This window comes from Strix uralensis, chromosome 5 (genome assembly GCF_047716275.1).
Source record: "Strix uralensis isolate ZFMK-TIS-50842 chromosome 5, bStrUra1, whole genome shotgun sequence".
Classification (NCBI taxonomy): domain Eukaryota; kingdom Metazoa; phylum Chordata; class Aves; order Strigiformes; family Strigidae; genus Strix; species Strix uralensis.
The window spans coordinates 40,889,251-40,907,570 of record NC_133976.1 but is presented as its reverse complement, the minus strand read 5'-3'; the positions used below and the strand labels follow the sequence as shown (position 1 = coordinate 40,907,570).

General features: G+C 44.1%; 1 protein-coding gene across 3 annotated transcripts in view; it reads left to right on the top strand.

Moving 5' to 3' along the window:
* The window catches only part of PTPRB (protein tyrosine phosphatase receptor type B), a 66,368-nt gene extending 55,821 nt beyond the window's left edge, over positions 1–10,547 (top strand). For all 3 annotated transcript variants that reach the window (XM_074870569.1, XM_074870568.1, XM_074870570.1), the window contains 5 exons: positions 501–623; positions 820–983; positions 1,781–1,916; positions 4,681–4,801; positions 5,812–10,547. In XM_074870569.1, coding sequence (XP_074726670.1) covers positions 501–623; positions 820–983; positions 1,781–1,916; positions 4,681–4,801; positions 5,812–5,834 — 567 coding nt within the window. In that variant the 3' untranslated portion in view covers positions 5,835–10,547. The remainder of the gene's footprint in view (positions 1–500; positions 624–819; positions 984–1,780; positions 1,917–4,680; positions 4,802–5,811) is intronic.
* Positions 10,548–18,320: the final 7,773 nt, after the last annotated feature.

Below are 18,320 nucleotides of genomic sequence, written 5' to 3'. Positions count from 1 at the left end.
GACAGAGACTAGATCGAACTTGAAGTAACGATCATCTAGTGGTACATATGGGAATAGTTCCTTTCAGTTTACCATTTTTTCTTGAGATGGCGAAAGCAGATGCAGGACAGGCAGCCACCTTTGGCACCTCACTGGCTCTGAGTGGGACCCCGCTGTCATGCCTCAGTAGGAGGTGGGGAAGCAGGCAGTGGAGTCCTGGCTCTCATCCAAGCAGAACTGAGAAGAGTTGGTGTCAGTGAAGTGATTCCCATTCCCCCCATCACAAACATCTATGATGAGAACTTCCACTTCCCAGCCCCATCCTAGCCCATTCCCATCCCAGGCCCTGTTTGTTGAGCTGACATGGCAGGGGGTGGCATCTCTCTCTGAATTCAGATGCTGCCTTTCTTCCTTCATCCCCAGGCATAGGAGGTCTGAAGTCTGCTTCTGTGAGTGCTGGCTGGAGCCATTATTTATAGCTGTTACTGACACTCAGTCTGCCTTTTTCTGTGTCCCTGCAGGTGAAGTGTGATCACTACTGGCCCCTTGACCAGGATTCCTTGTACTATGGAGACCTGATCGTTGAGATGCTGTCTGAATCAGTGCTCCCAGAATGGACAATACGAGAGTTTAAAATCTGCAGTGTATGTTTGCGGGTTTTTTTAATTAATTGGCTTAAAAACACCTGTAAGGCTAAATTAGGAAGATTTCTTCTGCTGTAGCACAGTTGCATCATGCCCAGTTCATCTCTGGTGGCAGCTGTAGGATTTGCTCTGAAGGTGCATGTTGTGTCCCCTCCTCTCATCTGTTCTGATGACCCACACTTTTGTATCCCAATAGGAAGAGCAGCTTGACTCAACGAGACTCATTCGTCACTTCCACTACACTGTCTGGCCAGATCATGGTGTGCCAGAGACCACCCAGTCCCTGATCCAGTTTGTCAGAACTGTAAGGGATTATATCAACAGGACCCCAGATACAGGACCAACTATTGTGCACTGCAGGTATGTGTAGCAGCAAAAGGTCCGTGGCACAGAGCCAGAGAGATAGTCTCCAGATAGAGAACATGAGGCTTAAGTCTCCAGATACGTCTGAGCAGCATTCCCAAGGCACATGTACTTGGTCACTCTCCTTCTCAGAGAGGAGTCTAGGTGCAGCTGGATCCAATCCTAGTCCCAGACTTGGTCAGCGGTTTTTGACTAAGGGATTGTGTATGCACAATCAATCCTTTATATCACTTAGCTAAAATTTTAAAGTTTAGCATGCTAAACTTTACAGAATCTGTTGCAGCAAGGACTCTCTCAACCTCAAGGAGTAACCTTGAGAGGTGTCCCTGCTCAAGGAGAGATACTGGTGTGCAGTGTGCTGCCGTGCAGGAGAGCTCAGTGGGCCCTGGGCTGTCTGCTTTATATAGAGTGAGATGATTGACTTACAGTCATTATTTGCATACCAGCAAGGTTCCAGACAGCCCTTGGCTACCATGTTGCCATCCATCCCTCAAAGTCCAGAGTAATCTGGATGCAGCCATCACAACCGCCACTGGTGGTTATGGCTTATACAGGGGAGAGGAGGGGCAGGGGGAGTACACTGCCACAGGACAGTAGCAGAAATACCTCTACCATTGCTATCCTTTCCTCCTTCGTATACAAATTCCACTATATATGCCACTGTTTGAAGTCCCAGAGATGCCATTTGAACAGTGAGCTTCTCACCCTGGAGATCTGAACTTTACCAGAGTACCACATGAAGATGGTGAATGCTTTGATCCATATCCTTCTAAATCTTTTGGGTTGTTTTTCAGTGCTGGTGTTGGCAGGACTGGCACATTCATTGCACTGGACCGAATTCTGCAGCAGCTGGATTCAAAGGACACTGTCGACATTTATTCAGCAGTACATGATCTAAGGCTTCACCGGGTTCACATGGTTCAAACAGAGGTGAGTTTTGGATAGCCTACAATACAGCAACACCAGCTCATCTTAAAGGCTCTGAAAGCACTTCACAGTTACTCTGCTGTATAATACTAGATATATATATTTTAACTCTGTGAGAATTTCTAGTTCAGCATTGTTTCCATTGGCTCTCATACAGTGGGTCCAAACCATGACAAATGGTAGCTATGCTTCCTATAGATTTCTCCTGTTGGAACTGGCCCACAATCACCCCAGCAGTGTTATGCAGCAGACACTTAACAGCACGTTGTTGTGTTAGTGCAGTGCCCAGTAAATGAGCTTTGAGCAGAGATAGGTCCTTCAGGGATAGGTTTGGAAGACAAGCATAAACCAGACAGATAGGTCAACATAATAGGGAAAAGGAATGGAGGGCAAAGAAAATTAGATGTACATAATTTTAAAACTCTAAGCACTGTGACCTTGTGGCTTTGCAGTTCATTTTTATTGAGCTGCTCTGTCATTTTCATTAATGGTATTGGAAAGTTGATCAGCATTCTCCTAACATACTATGCAAAAGCAAGTACATTTATTCTCAAAGTGTAGAAAAAGTACGTGTTAGGGATTTCTTTCTGAGTTTCTATAACTGCAAGAAAATCACTACACTAATAGCAGCTAAACACTTAGGAGCTGATTTAATAAAGGCGAGTTATGGAGGCAGTCTTTACATTTTCTCTGTGAACTGTTAATAGAGGAATCAGAACAAGTTTGATGAGTCTGCCTGTAGCTTGATACTAATGGAGCTCTGTGCTGCAATTTGGAAATGAAAATATCAGTGACAGCACTTCCTGATAGATGTAAAAGTCACACATGGGTATAAAGAGAGCCTCAACTGGGAATGCAAGAGATTTCCTGGAACTATCTTAATCACAGACCTCCGGTTGGAGGGGAGACAGATTCTCAGCCTGGTATGGGCAACCTCAGAGACAGAGATATTTCACTTTCTACATTTCTATCAGCCATAGTCAGCAAAGGCAGACAGGCATCTCAGGAGGCTGGGTCTTTTTCCCTAGTTGGAAAAAAGAGGCAACTACCTCAAGAGCCTAAATTTGATACAAGGCTTATAGACAACTAAAGTTGTGTGATACAAAGCCCACCTTTGGCATGAGCTTGACATGACATCTAAGTCAAAAGGCAGCCAGACCCAAGCAAAACATCTACAGCAATAGTGAGGGGCACCCCACCTTCCCACTACTAGCACTACATGCACTTCTGCCCCAAACCAGCAGTGGCTGAAGTCTTACCCAAATCCCTGTTGTAACCAGTCCCACCCCTTCACAATCAGCATCCCAGACACAAGACAGGTTGACAGAAAGGTTTTGCAGCATACTCATACTCACCCCACTTGAGCTGTAACATGCATGTAGACTGACCATGTAGCTGTGTCTGGCACAGCCACTGAGCTGCTGTATTCTCAGCAAGTCTTATTAATCTGAACTGTCAGTTGCATCTGTATATGGTTTCTGATTGGGAACTGCCTTTCATCAAGGTAGCTTGGAGGACAAGCAATGCAATCTCTCATCCTCCTGCAAGAAAATGAAGTAAATTTATCCTGGAGTTTTATGATGATTCAAATTTTGCAATGAGCAGTGAATTATGAAGTAATTCTTACACATCTTTTAAGAAAAAGTAAAGGAGGTGGGGAGAGGGGGAAGCAAAGATCTGCTCCACAAACTCCATTTGATGTGTGTGAAGACCCTAGATCCTGTTGATATCATTCATGTCTTGACTTCCATAATCTGTTCAGGGGTTGAAATAAAAGCTAGATCCCCATCTGTTGATGTGGTGGAAGCCAAATCCCACTGGGGAGCAGAGGCCAGCAGATAGGACTGTTTGCAATGAGATGCTCCAGCCGAAGGTCACAGCACCATCCTGGTTGACATTATGCAGTCACAGCAAAACAGCAGCAACAAAAAACAGCCCCTGCGTCAGACTTGGCTGCAAGCTATTTAAGACGGGAGACTGCAGCTGAAGACATGCAGGGGAGTAACAGAAAACTGTGTCTATCAGCTCAAAAGGCAGTGGGGTCAGCACAGCAGCTGTAACATGGGCAGAGAAGCTGTCCACCATTTCAGTCCCAAATGGTCTCTGCCAAAGTAAGTCTCCATGCCCTGGCCAGCTTTCCTCTGAATTGGTGGGTAGGGTGCAGGATTCTGCTCCACAGAGACAGCAGTCGTATGTGCATAACAGCAGGCATACTCACTTCCCCAGAGCCAGAGCACTGAGAAAAATGCATAGAGCAATAGCTGAATTTCTTGTGAAAAATAAGTAAAGAAGATGTGGGGGGAGGAAATGCATATGCTCAAAGTTCTATGAAGTATTTATATATTATGATAAAATTCTGTGGAAAAGATTTCAGAACAAAAAATCAGGAAATTGTTTGTCTTTGCTGTGTGCTTTCATGTACAAATTAATTGTTACATGTACTTTATACCAGAACATTCAGAAGTAGTAGCTAGCCAACACAGCATCATGTCAAATTATGCCTTGAAGTTGATAGAGCTTTCATGCATTACATGATCCATCGAAGCTTATTATGTAGTGTTTTACTGGTAGCATTTCTAAAAACAGGTGATCACAAAAAATTACTATATTACTAGTGTCAAAAGGAAAATAAATCTAGAATTATATTTTCATTTTTAACATCACCCTTGATTTTGTGTGAGGGAGTTAGCCTGCAATGATTTTTCACAATGCAGAAAATGAAATTATAAAATTCTCTGAAGTGACTTAGAAAAAAATTCTGTTCCAGTGTCAATATGTATATCTACATCAATGTGTAAGAGATGTGTTAAGAGCCAGAAAACTTCGCAGTGAACAAGAAAATCCCTTGTTTCCAATATATGAAAATGTGAATCCAGAGTATCATAGAGGTAAGTGCAAGTTTATCAAATTGTAAGCTCTTTCAAATGTAATAGCTTATTGACAGTGTGATTGGGGGGGAAAATTGTGCTATCCCTTGCCATCGATATTTGTTCTCTTCCTGGACTTTCATTTGTTCACTCCTCTGCTTTTGTCACTCTTGCAATTGCATCTTCATTTCCTCCATTAGTAGTCATTATAACATCTCTTCCTGCTCCTAACTTGCCTTCATGCTCTCCCTGTCTCACACTTCATGATTCCTATGCTGTTGGGGGGACTGAACCCCTTCACTATCCTGATATTTGCTTCCTCCTTTACCTCACCAGTGTTTACACCATCCACTTTTAAGCACACTGAGGCCATTGACTGGGCTCTTCTGTCATTCATGGAGTTCAATTTCTGTCCTGAATCACCCTCCTTTGCCTTAGACTTCCCATCTGCCTTGACTGGATAGTGTAGGTGTCCAAGGCTGTGTTCTTTCTTTCTCCCCCAGCTCTCCATCCTTGTAGGCTCTTTCTGCTAGCCTGTACTGAGTCACTTGGCAATAGGAATTGCAGGAGTAGCAAACCTGGCACTAGCACTGCCCTTCACCTCCTGCTCTTATTGCCAGAGGACCAGTCTGGTAAAGTTGTAAGCAGAGGTGACCTGTGTGTCCTGGTAGAGCTGACTCCTAAGGGCTGTAGAAGTTTTCAGAGTCAGACAGCAGGATCTGGGTAGCTCCTCAAATTTGAACATTAGGAATTGAGATTATATGATGAGAGATCAAATTAGTTTTCTTGATCTAGCCCGTAGAAATCAGAGTTGTCATCAACAGGTAGAGCAGTTAAGGGCTGAAATAACCAGGGTTCCACAAGTTGGGAATGCTAGCAAAAGCAGAGGTGGGATCTGCTCTTTAGCTGTCACCAGCCAGCACTGCTGCCACACAACCACATTTCAGAGCACTGTAGTCAGCTGGCAGAGTTGAACATGAAGCCACTTGGGTTATTTTATTTTTTCTAATTGCAGTTTTCCTTGCTTTCAGATGCTGTTTATTCAAGGCACTAAGAATGTTACAGAAATCTGCTTTTGTGACCACATTTGTTAACTAGGGGTTTTGTTTGGGGTTTTTTTATGTATGTACTTCATGCACTAGAAAGGTGCCAGACCTTTCTGTTGAGACTGTGTATAATTTATTGGTCTGGTGATTTTTTTAAAGATATATAATTTAAGTGTAATAGATATTAATGTATATAATTGTATTTTGGCATTATGTAAATATGTATTTTTTCTATATTGTTAATATTAAGCTTCAGATAATATTTTTTTCTTATCACAGTTTTTATGAACTGTTCTACATAAACTATTTTAAATTGTATGGCTAACAGGACTGCTGCGTTTAGGGCAGCATTGGCATGTAACACACAGGAAAAATCCTATAAGGAGAACCTCATTTTTTTTAACTAGTTCAGTGTTTGTGAGATGAAATAAGCTACTATTAAGCAAGGGAACAGTAGTCCTGTATAGGAATTACAATGCTACTTTACACTAAACTTACTGCTCTTGATCTGATGAAAATGGGTATAACCCATAACACAATGACATACCTTTTACAGAACTCATTAACAGCCAAGCAAAACAGGGTCCACCTCACTAGAAGCAACTATTTCAGTCTAATGTGACATAGTAGAAAAATATCAAACAACATATGCTGCCGTGAAGTCTTACCAGACCTTTCTCCCTCACACACTTTGAGCGGAGACAGGTCACATTCTGATTTCTTTACACTGGTTTAAGAGAGCAGAATCATACCACAGCCCACGTCTGTGCATTTTCATGTGGGTATAATTACAGTAAGAAAAGTGTTCAAGGAAATGCCTCAGACATTCATGTTAACAGCCGTGTAAGGATGTGAAATCTGGCAACAACCATAGCTTATTAAAAATAATGCTGTATTGTGACAGCTAAAAAAGTAGAGAGATTATAAACATATTGAAATATAGACATATAAAGGTATATATCCTACAGTTTACACAATTGGCTTCAGCCTTAAGCTGCTTGTAGCATAGATGCCTTGGCCCAAGTGTTGGTCTCCTTCGAATGCTACTCACTTTCACAAAGGGAAAGCATGGGTCCAGCATGTCCTCCTCCACTTATGTGTTGCCTGATGTCACCTCCGCAAGGGCAGGTGGAATAGAAAAAGGCTCATCAGTAAGCCAGGGGATGTAGGCTGGCCAGCCTCTGCTAATCATCAGATGACTCAAAGCATTTAGTGATTAGCAAGAAGCACAATCAAAGAGCATTCACCAGGTATCCTGCCCAGCCAAGCAGATTAGGCACATCCTCTCTCCTCTGCGAAGAGACTTCTCATTCAAGGGACTGAAGACTCTGTTCAGCTATTCTTTGTCTTTATAAAATTCTCTTCAAACAAATAGAGACAGTACACAGTTGTTCTTCAACATAAAAAGAAGGAAGGGCTTGATAGTTCTTTCACCCAGACTTTACCTAGAGAAAACTTAGACTGCTGCTGGACACAAGTGCCTAAATTTCACTTTTATTTTGGAGAGAAAAATACTTCTGAAGGCCTCCTGAGAACCAGCCAATATACCTAAGTGTCTAACTGAGGAACTGCTGTGGCCCTGGGCCAAGACTACTGTGATTTCACCATGACTCTCCTTGTGATAGGAACACCTGCCTGACGATGGCTGAAGAAATCTGCTAGGCAGCTCTGACGTAGTTTTCTTACATTGTTCCAAAGCAGAACCAGCAGGACTATGCACATCCATGTCACTCTGGTTTTCTTAGAAAGAAGGAATCAGCCTGATAGTCACTTTTCCTTCCTACTCCATCTGGAGTCTCATCCTTTCTTGACCAAATATCCTCGTGTGCCTCAGAATCTGCCCTTCATATCAGCTTTCACAGCTGCTCAGAACATGTAAGCTTGGTTAGCCTTTTAGGCATCTCTGTATGAGATGCCTCTTGTACATCCTCTTTGGCCCCACACAAACCTCAAGATTCACCACCCTTAGTGGGATCTGAAGAAGAAGGGAACTGGCATCATAGTGGGAGCCATTTTCACAGAGGAAACTCTAAGCAAAACCACAGAGAAATGTGCAATTTTTCTCCAGCCCCTTTTTTCTCTGTTTCCTTTGCTAGGTAGACTCTAGGTTAGCAAACAAGGACAAACAAGCATAGCAGCTTTAGATCGATCATTGACCCTGCTAATAGCAGCTGAACTTAGGGCATCATGAAAATTGCCATTGTGTTACGTGCGCTGCATTTAGTCCTTTCTTTTTGCAGTAGTAGCTGAGGAATGAAGATCACCATGTTAGTTACCAGCAGTACAATTACACTGTGAAGACATACCAAATGTACCCTGTAAATTATCTCACACTCTATAGCACTGTGTCATTTTTTATGCTGAGGGAGATGGAACTCGCTCAATAATATATGATCTGAAGGCAAAAGTCTGATTGTACACTACGTATGTGTGTTGTTCATCATTTTCAGAAAGACACGCATAGTTCTGCTCTTTGTTTTAACATTGTTTCTCAGCTCCCTCCTCCACACCTACAGAGTTCACAAATGTGCACCCAAAATGGTGATGTCGTAGCAGACGGCTATTTTCATCTTTTCTCTCAGCTAATTATGAACACAGTTCATAAACCTCTTCCTCCTCATCACTTAATAACATGACAGATGACCTTAAACACTCTGTCACAATGCTCTTGAGCAGCTTTACATCTCTGCCTAGCTAGGTCACACCTGAGACTGTATATACACATTATTGCTCTGGTTCTGCTTTCTAGCCAATTCTGCTCACATGAAACCAGTGTAAATCCACTGAGAATAAGTAAAAAGTATCTATGTAGCATTTTAAGACACCTACTTATCAGTATAATTAATTACATTTACTGTGCCTCTAAGCTGAATAACAGGACTGATGGGAAATTGTTAATGTAACAAGAATGGACTTGAAGGAGCCTGTGTACTGAACAGAGACAGCTCTTAAGGAAAAAGACACCCTCCACATAAGAGGATGTTTCTCTTTTGAATGTCCACGAATGATGTTCAGAATTCCCTTCTTGATGTTTCCCAATAATAATGTTATAAAGCAAGGTTAGTCTTGTCGCTGATCCATAAGCTAAGATTTGCACACTTGGAGCCCAGTCCTGTGAATCTCTGCATTGTCCACAAAGCTACCTGAGTACTTTCATGAAAGTCAACTGGAATGCTTGCCTGAAGAATACCATTCCACTTCTGAAGCACTTGCAGGGTTGGGCTTTTAGGTTAATTCAAATTTTTGTATTGAAAGTTATTTAATAATGAAAAAATTGTAATAAATGTTTTTAATCTGTGCAATACAATTACAAGATCCACTACCGATTGTAAAAAAAAAAAAAAAAAAAAGAAAAAAGATTTTGCATAGTTGGAGTTGATAAATGATATTTTTTGTTACTAATGGAACACAAAAGTGGGTGAGAGAAATAGGCATACTGTGAAGATGTCATGAAAGTGCAACTTTATACATTTTTCTCTGCTGCTATAGTTATTTATACAGCTTATATACGTGCCTGAAATTGCCAGAAAAATTATTTTATGCCATGATATACTATGAATTTCCTTTCGGTTGTAGAACAGAGAAAAGAAAATGTGTGAGCTTTAAGTTTCTATTATGTATTGTATATGGTTATTTACACTTTGACTTTGAAAGCAAGAAGTTAAATACTAGACAGATAGGACTACATGAGCACTTGGCCGTGCTCCTCAGCCTGGGAGTCAGTATGAGAGCAGTAACCATCTAATCACTGTATTAGCATCTCCTCCCAGGGCCACAGATTGGAGAAATGCGTCTGACATTCAGATATAAAGCCTACCGTAGCCACAGCTTCACTACCAAGGAGAGGCGTGGCAGGTGCTTACATTTATTCAGATTTCATTCAGTACTTCAGACATGCAGTTTGTGTGATTAAAATGCAATACAGAACGACCACCACTCCCCTGATGGCCCTGCCACAGACATTCAGGCTCTGGAACTGTGAGCCCTGGGACCTGTAGTCCCAGGAGGCTGCAACTTTGAAGAGAAGCTGAGTGTGCACCCCAGTACTCAGGCAGTTTGCTGTGTAACTCCATGCCCTCGACCATCCCTCTCAGGCTGACAAAGTCAAACTCTTGACCTGTTGGTAGCACCACTATGGCCAAAGCAAACTGGTCTGTTATCAGTGACCTTGCAGATCAACAGCTAGTTCAGACCAGGATTTAGTTGTTAAGGCTGGCAGGAAATACTGGAGACTAGGGACTAGCTAAATTTAGCAAATGCTGTGGAATTTGGGCACATACAGTGTCAATGATGCTGGCAGATTGATATGCATGATGGTTTGGTTGTTTCTTGGTTTATTTGAAAGCTAAAAAATACTGTAAGTAACGTCAAGTAGCTAAATATATATTGCTCTACAGCAGGGCAGTATGTTATAGTGAAAAAAACCCACAATTTTGAAATGTGGCTAGCCATAAATTCTTTGCCAGGGCCTGGAGTAAAGCATCTGAAAAACATCTTCAGCACATATTCCATTCTCATATGCTATATAATTACTTAAATTTGTGTTCCTAACAAACACTGGGTGAACACAGAATTGTGCTACTATTGTCAATTTAATTTATGCATTCATTAAGTATATTTTTGTATTTTTAGCTACAGTCAACAAATCAAATATATTGAACATATTTTACACATTTTTATAAATAGTTCATGAATAAACCGTTCATTTTAAAAAAAAATCACATCCTCGTCTTCTGTTTGACTGCCTTTGCATTATGGATTTTACTGTCCTGCAGCTTGGAGAAAAGGTCATAAGTGAGTTTGATTTCAAGTGAGACAGTCTTCAGAGAACATTAAATTCATCAGCAGCCTCAGCGTGTTGGGGGAAAGGGAGCTCTGCTGTTGCCCTCTGGCTGGATTAGTGCCCATGTGGAAAGACACCATTGTTCCCTTCACCTCCCCAGTTCTCTGCCCTCCGCCTTTAATAAACCAAATACTGTCCGAGTTATGCAATGGGTATTTGAAACAACAGTGCATCTTGAACTTGACTGCCTGTTGTTTTAGAGACATTTCACCAGGCAGCTGTACCAATTAACACCGCACTGGAGTTCCATCACTGCCTACCACCCGAGGATCTGAACCATCCTTTTTAACAAATATATTTTTTCCCCTCCCACTCTCCACAATGCTTAAAAACCATTAGCATTCTTGTGGGTTCAGGGTGCTTGGCAGTAACATGCTTATTGCTAACGCATTTATTCCTTATTTGTCATCAGAAGTGTTTAGGACAAGTTAATTCTGTTTATTTAAAAGGAAGAATGATTTATTAGCTTCTGTTTTGTACTGAGAGCTATTTGCTGAGGGGATGTGTACTGAAGACTGAGGGACTTGTTAGATTTTCTCTTTGTGATATAAAAGCTTACCTGTGAGTGGTACTCTGTCCTGAAGCCAATGTAGACACAAAAGAACAGTAATAAAGGTAAAATAATGTAGAGTTAATATCTCCACACAGGGGAAACATGGCCAGCATTGCAGACAGGAAAAAATACAAATGATTTTACAAGGTACAACAAGGAAAGTGAAACACAGAGGGTCTCTTCTAGTCTGGCAAGAACACAGCGGTTGGTTCCTGTTAAAATATTGCCAGAATCAAGTTTTAACTCTGGACCTGATTTTTACCTGGGCTTCATACCTGTGACCATGCATGGCTGGCCGCCTGATTGCCAGGAGGGAGGTGGCACTGATGCCACGGTCACCACTGCTGTGGCTGGGCTGTATTGGTCGCTCAGCCGCCAATGGCCACCCCTTTGAATTGATCTGCTGATTTTCATCCCACTGTGGGTGCTGTCTCTGCTTGCTGGGCATGCAGCCACGCTGGGGGTGCACATCCAGGAGGATGCAGGGCAGAGCAGGACCCAGCAGCGTTGGCAGGTGAGGGTCTTCAGGCACAAGCAGCCCCAGGGTCTTCATCAGCATGTGTATCTCCACGACCAGATGTGTGTGCCTCACACTTTTTGGGGTCTGGCTCCTGCAGGTATCTGACGTCTTCTTTATACCCAAGTTAGATGCTAACTGTCATTTGCATCATATAAAACCTCTCCACAACAAGCAGCTTTGCTTGGGACGAGAGATAGTCCCTGGTCCCAGAGGCTTGGAATAGTCAGCAGCATGGAGCAGGCATGGAGGCACCAAGGTCAAAGAGGGCAAAGCTTTTTGCAGACCTCAAAGTCTTTAAGTCTCCAGGCAAAATATTACCTTAACAACTACAGCTTTGCTGTTGCAGAGGTCCTGGGGCCCCCAAAAGAGGCTCAAGTCCCCTTGAGGGCTGTCACTGACCAGGCAGTATCCCCACCAACCAGCATGGGGAGGGTCCATGCCGAGTCCAGCTGCAGGCTGCCCTCCCCACCCCTTCTGACCCAAATTCCCAGCTGGAAAGGATGGTGGAAGCATGTCCTGGCCCCCAGAGTTGCTCCAGATGACTACACACAGCTTCAGGTGTCAAAGAATGAGGAAATTATGAGGAAGTCCAGGTGGGGCTCAGCACCACCATGGTTCCTCCCTCCATGCTGAGGCCTTTCATCCCTGCACTACGGGGCCATGGCACATGGGTGTGACCACACAGTGGGGACTCGCCAGCTCTGCCAGCCGGCACTGCCATGTGGCCACTGCCTCCCCTCCCACTGGGGCATCCCGGCTGGCCGAGCTCGCTGTTCCACTGTGTGCCTCCATTCCCAGGCTCAAGGGCCAAGAGCGTGAGAGCATGGCCAAGAGCCAGGCTGAGGGGGTGACAGCCATGGCCTTGTGCAGCAGCTGCGCCGAATGCTGGGCACTGAGCATCGCTGGCAAGTGCTGCTGTGGCTGGGCCAGACATTTTCATACACGGCCTTCCCCATGCTCGTGCCAAAATCCCTGCCAAGTTACACTCCGTGTCCTTGCTTGTCTTTGGTGTTCAAGCACCCAGGCCTGTTTATGTGCCAAATCAATAGCAGAGAGCAGCTGGAGCAACTATTTCTTACCAAGGGTGAAGGCAGAGTTTTCCTGCAATTTGAGTCCTCTCAGGACAAGAAGGGGCCCGAAAACAGGTATTTCTGCCCCCATAAATCTTCACCTGTAGCTCAAGGAGAGCCACTGTCTTCTCTAAAAGACAGCACAGGCATAAAAGGGCGAGATGAGTAAGCCCCTCTTGGGGGGATGTGTCTCACGTGCCATCTCTAATGGATACTTTTTCTACCTACCTGTCTCAGCTGGGCTGGTTTGCACCAGGCCTTAAAACTAGACATGTTTTGCAGAGTGATGCCCAAGTGCAACCTTCTGCTCAGGTCCAGAACTTGGACAGAAGAAAGCTGATGGTTGGGCTAATATAACACCTCCATAAAAATCCTTTGGTGAGTTATCAGAAGCATAAATTTTTCTTTGGTTGGACCTGACCTTCTTGTGGAGAACAACATACATTCAGTACATCCTTGTCTCCACTTCTAGAGGAGCTGTGGCATTTCCATCAGCTCAGAAACGATCACTTTCTCCCTTGGATGTGGGAGCCAGGCACCTAAACACCATTGATTTACATGTGCCATATACTGGCAGCACTCAAGAGGCACTGAGCAAGCCACTGCCTAACCCTGGCTCCTTCCATCTCCTCAAACCTGTTGTGGCAGTCAGCTCTGGCTTCTGAGGTCTGAAGTACATTCTGGAGAAGCTCATTGACTGTGGAGAAAGAGCAAACACCAGGAGTGTTCCCATCCAATCACACACAAACATTTCTAGCCTAGTGATGTCTGTCTGGGGTAATCATCCCAGACTGCCCTTAAGACCCCAGGCTGCCAAAAGGAATTGGAAGAACCATAGCCCAGAAGTGTCTGTCTCTCATCAAAGACACAGAAAGTAGTTAGATTGACAAAGCAGTCATCAAAGTACACATCTACAGTGCCATTTGAGGATGGACTAGGAGTTGAGCAACTTCACCCTGTCCAGTGGAGGTGGTCCTGGGGCCTCCTCAGGGGCTTCAGACTCTCGCAGCTCTCCAGGAGCTGCTCCACATTTTCAGAATAAAGCTCTGAATGTAAGTGATGCCCTTTGGAGTCACACTCGGAGGTCTGTCATTTGCATCATGTCTGTCAGAAGCCTAGTTCTCACACCAGTTCAGCTTCTTCCCCAGGACTGCAACTGGTGAACACGAGAGATCTGCAGCTGAAGTGTCTCCACTAACCATCAGAGTAGCAAAGTGTTGGGGAAAACCAGAGGCCTCTTCAGAGAGGAAAGCAACCATGTTGGGTGGCTCCACACGTCACTAGCACTAGATCCCTGCATCAGTCTGCAAGCATGAAGGAATCTGCAGGGAATACGTGCTCCTTTAGAATTCTCCCGGTCCTTGGCATAGACACACACATATATGTCAATAGGGATGGGGATATATTTCAAATCCATTTGTTCGCATTGCCATATGATGTAAAGTTATGAAAATAAATTTCACTCTGCAAACTTAATATTAGAAGTTTTTAAAATTATCTGTTCCCACTATAATCATAAGGCTTCTCCCACTCCTATTGGATACATGGGACAAACGCATTTGTTTTTTACCCAGACCAAGATTGAGGCTGTAGCACAGCCAGCACAGAAAGAAGGCCTTTCAATTCTGTCTTACATCCCACAGAGAGTAAAGAATCTCAAAATTTAAAAAAAGAGACTAGTGGCATTATGGATAAGAAAGCCCAAGCTTCCTGGAAAATCAAACACGGACTAAATAGATGGCATGTAGTAAAGCTACCCGAATAGATTTGGTATGAGCTGAGCTACACTGTAAAAACACAGAGTAAAAATAATTGGATGCAGAAAGCAAAGTGAAGGTGGTCAGAATGACCCATGCAGCTTGGCTAGGGAAGAAAATGTTATGCAAATAAAGGACAGCTACAGAAAGGTCCATGTGTTAATTGGGGGCATTTCTCCTGTCTGTCAGTGACTAAAGTAGCAGTAATGAAACCACTAGGAAAAAAAGACAGATACTTGCAAAGGCAATAAAGAGGTATATAATGTCCAAATTATCAAACAGATCAGAAAAGATATGCTCAAGACACCACGTATGATAAATGCCAGCATCCTGTTATCACTGGATCTAAAAGACATCTGGAACCAAATTATCTGTGAGAATCCACCTTTGAGAAAATGAACTATCAAACAACTGGAATTAATTAATGCCCTACAGATCTGTGCTAGAAAGGTTGGAGAGCACTAAAAATACCCAAGGAGCCTGTTTCTTTACACATCATGCCAATTCGATCTGGTCAGGCTGTGACAAATTTTCTGTAAACATTCTGGTGAACAAGCAACTCCCCCAGCCCCCTCCAGCAGCTCCCAGGGTGGCTGAAAACTTGCCTCTAAGATGCCTTAAATTTCAATGGCAAAAATGGAAGAGGAAAAAAGCAAAAGAAAGAGCTGTTGTCAGGTATGTTGTGGTTGATGAACCAGGACAGGTAGGAAAATTTCAGATCCTTGACTTGGTAATGTTCTTCAGCATGGATTTCTGTTTGCTTTGGCGGGATTAGACCTAAACATCTTGTACTGAGCCCATTAGAGGAAAAAGAGAAAAGACAGAAAATATGGTGGGTGAACTTCTACTGCTCTTGTCTAGGGAAGATGCAGCCATCTCAGTGGGGAAAAATGCACATACATCCATGCTGGGATGGGAAGGCAGCTAGGAAGAAGAATAAAGACACCAAAGACCTCCACCAACCTTGTGGTGACATTTTATTTTATTTTACTTTATTTTACTTTATTTTACTTTAGTTTAGTTTAGTTTAGTTTAGTTTAGTTCAGTTTATTATTTCCCTTCTCTGTCCCGTATGTCATCAGAGACCAGATGAAAGAAAAGCCTGTGAAGGATCATACAGTGCAATCGCGGGAGCTGGACCCTGTCATGCTCTGAGCAGGGGGGCTGAGCTGCTGAGATCATGCGGTGCAGGCGGGAGCACACACACTTCTCCCAGGAGCTCCTTGCAGCGAGGCAGGACCCACTCCTCCTCCTCACTCAGCCTACCGGGGAAAACCACACTTGAATCCTCTGTGTGAGCTGCTGCTGTCCCCGAGGAAATGGCTCTCGCCCGCCTCCTCCTTTCTGGCCCCTGCGTCACCCGCTCGTTCCCACATCCCTCTGCTTATTGCCACTCGGCTCAACAGACTGGGGAAGTGCTCTGTGTTAAAATTACCTTGTCATCGACAAAAACAAATGGTTATTTTTAATGTCCCCAGTCTGTTGCAGGAGTCTGAGGTTCTCATGCATATGCGGGCTGGCAGGGCATGGGTTGTCAGACATCGCTCTTTTTGCTTCTTGGACCTTTCCACACTCCCTTAGCCCGCCCGCTCTGGCAGAGCTCCTGCCCCTCTCAAGTCCCACCAGGCTTCCCCCAGAAAACAAGATTCAAACCCAGCTCGGTCCCCAGCCTGCCACCTGCATCTATGAAGAACAGGAATGGTGGATTTGAAAAGAAGTGGGGTTCTAACCCTGGCTTTCCCATAGGTGCAAGAATGACTGATGTCTGGGAAGCAGCCTCAAAGAAAAGGGGACCAGAGAAAGGAAAGAAAAGCACTGGACAGCAGGAGGAGGATGTATATTGGTTCATGCCCTGTGTTATGCCAAGCGCATGAATGCCCAGCATGGTAGGACTTTCTTCCCTGCATGGACCTCCTCCAGGGAGATGGGGAAGCTGAGGGTCTTGTTAGTGTGACCAGGTCCCCTTTGCTCCTGAAATGGCACTTTATGTCCTCAAGTACCTGCACGCTGAAAGGGAAAATTGGATGCAAAGACTTCACAAACAAATTTCCCTTACCTGCATCTCCATATCCTCCCCGCTCTAGTTCTTATCTTGGTAATTAAATTATGCAGCTGAGGAAAGTGATTTGGAAAACAGATGGCATGCAAGATGCTATACAAAACAATGGTGCATTTTAAACCTTACAGCAGAGACACAGACAGATTTGGGTGGTATATGGGTCTTGAAGTAATTGAACTTCAAAGGCTGCTTGTGCAATGGCCTTTAACCAGAAGAAATTAATGGCTGTCGTGGTTTAGGACCAGCCGGCAACTAAGCACCACCCACCCAGCCACTCACTCACTTCCCCCTGGTGGGATGGGGAAGAGGATCGGAAGGGTAAAAGTGAGAAAACTCGTGGGTTGAGATAAATACAGTTTAATAGGTAAAGCAAAAGCCATGCGTGCAAGCAAAGCAAAACAAGGAATTCATTCACAGCTTTCAGTCAGCAGGCAGGTGTTCAGCCATCTCCAGGAAAGCAGAGCTCCATCATGCGTAACAGTTACTTGGGAAGACAAACACCATCACTCTGAATGTCCCCCACTTCCTTCTTCTTCCCTCAGCTTTATATGCTGAGCATGATGCCATATGGTCTGGGATATCCCTCTGGTCAGTTGGGGTCAGCTGTCCTGGCTGTGTCCCCTCCCAACTCCTTGTGCACCCCCAGCCTGCTCACTGGTGGGGTGGGGTGAGAGGCAGAAAAGGCCTTGACTCTGTGTGAGCCCTGCTCAGCAATACTGAAAACATGTTTGCATTATCCACACTGTTTCCAGCACAAATCCAGAACATAGGCCCATACTATCTACTATGAAGAAAATTAACTTTACCCCAGCCAAAACTAGCACAATGGCCCTCTTAGTCTCCAACTTGATACTCACAATTACATATTAAAATCAAGCTTTTCCCCTAACATTGTGGCTGGTCTAATTTGCCACACAAGTCAGTGTGACCTAACCATGGTTTCTGTTATATGTCAATGGTAGGAAACAAGGGATTTGGGCAAGATGGGATCTTAAAGCAAGCAGTTTAGCCTAGCACTAGTCTGAAAGTAAGGAAGAATGACACAGAAAAGAGCAAAATCATTAATCTGTGTAAGGGTCTAAGCCCATTCTCCCACTGTCCTCCTTACATTTAAGACCATGGTGTGAACTTGACAGGGAAGGGCAGGGCAAAGTCCAGGTGCCACAGCTGCTGGGAGTGTGAATGCCATGTCACCAGACCTGCTGGAGAAGCACCATGTGGTGGAAGCCCACCGCTGCCTCACGGCCACTGCATGCCCGGCAGGAAAGGAGAAGGGGAGCTCTTTTGCCAACATAACTGAGGAAAGAGGTTTGCCAATGGCATCTGTCTCTGGATCAGTATTAAAAATATCTTCACTCAAAACTTAGATGGTAAAAGAGATTGTGATAACTTGTGCTGAATGGGGCTGCTGCCTCTTTCCAGGAAAATGGCATGGTCATCAAATCCCACCCTCTGAGACGGTGCTGGAGATCGTCTTGTTGTAATGAAAACCATCACGAGAGGAGCTAGGGGAGCCCTACGGCTAGCAGCTGTTTCCACTGCTGAGTATATTTCCACACAAAGCTGGAGGTCATTCTCAGAGAGACTAATAAATTGAACATAAAGAGTTTAAACTGTCTGGATAAATAATGGCAGATGTTTAGGGAAGGAATAACAGGCAAAAGTATGAGTTACGCAGTGCCTGCAGTTCAA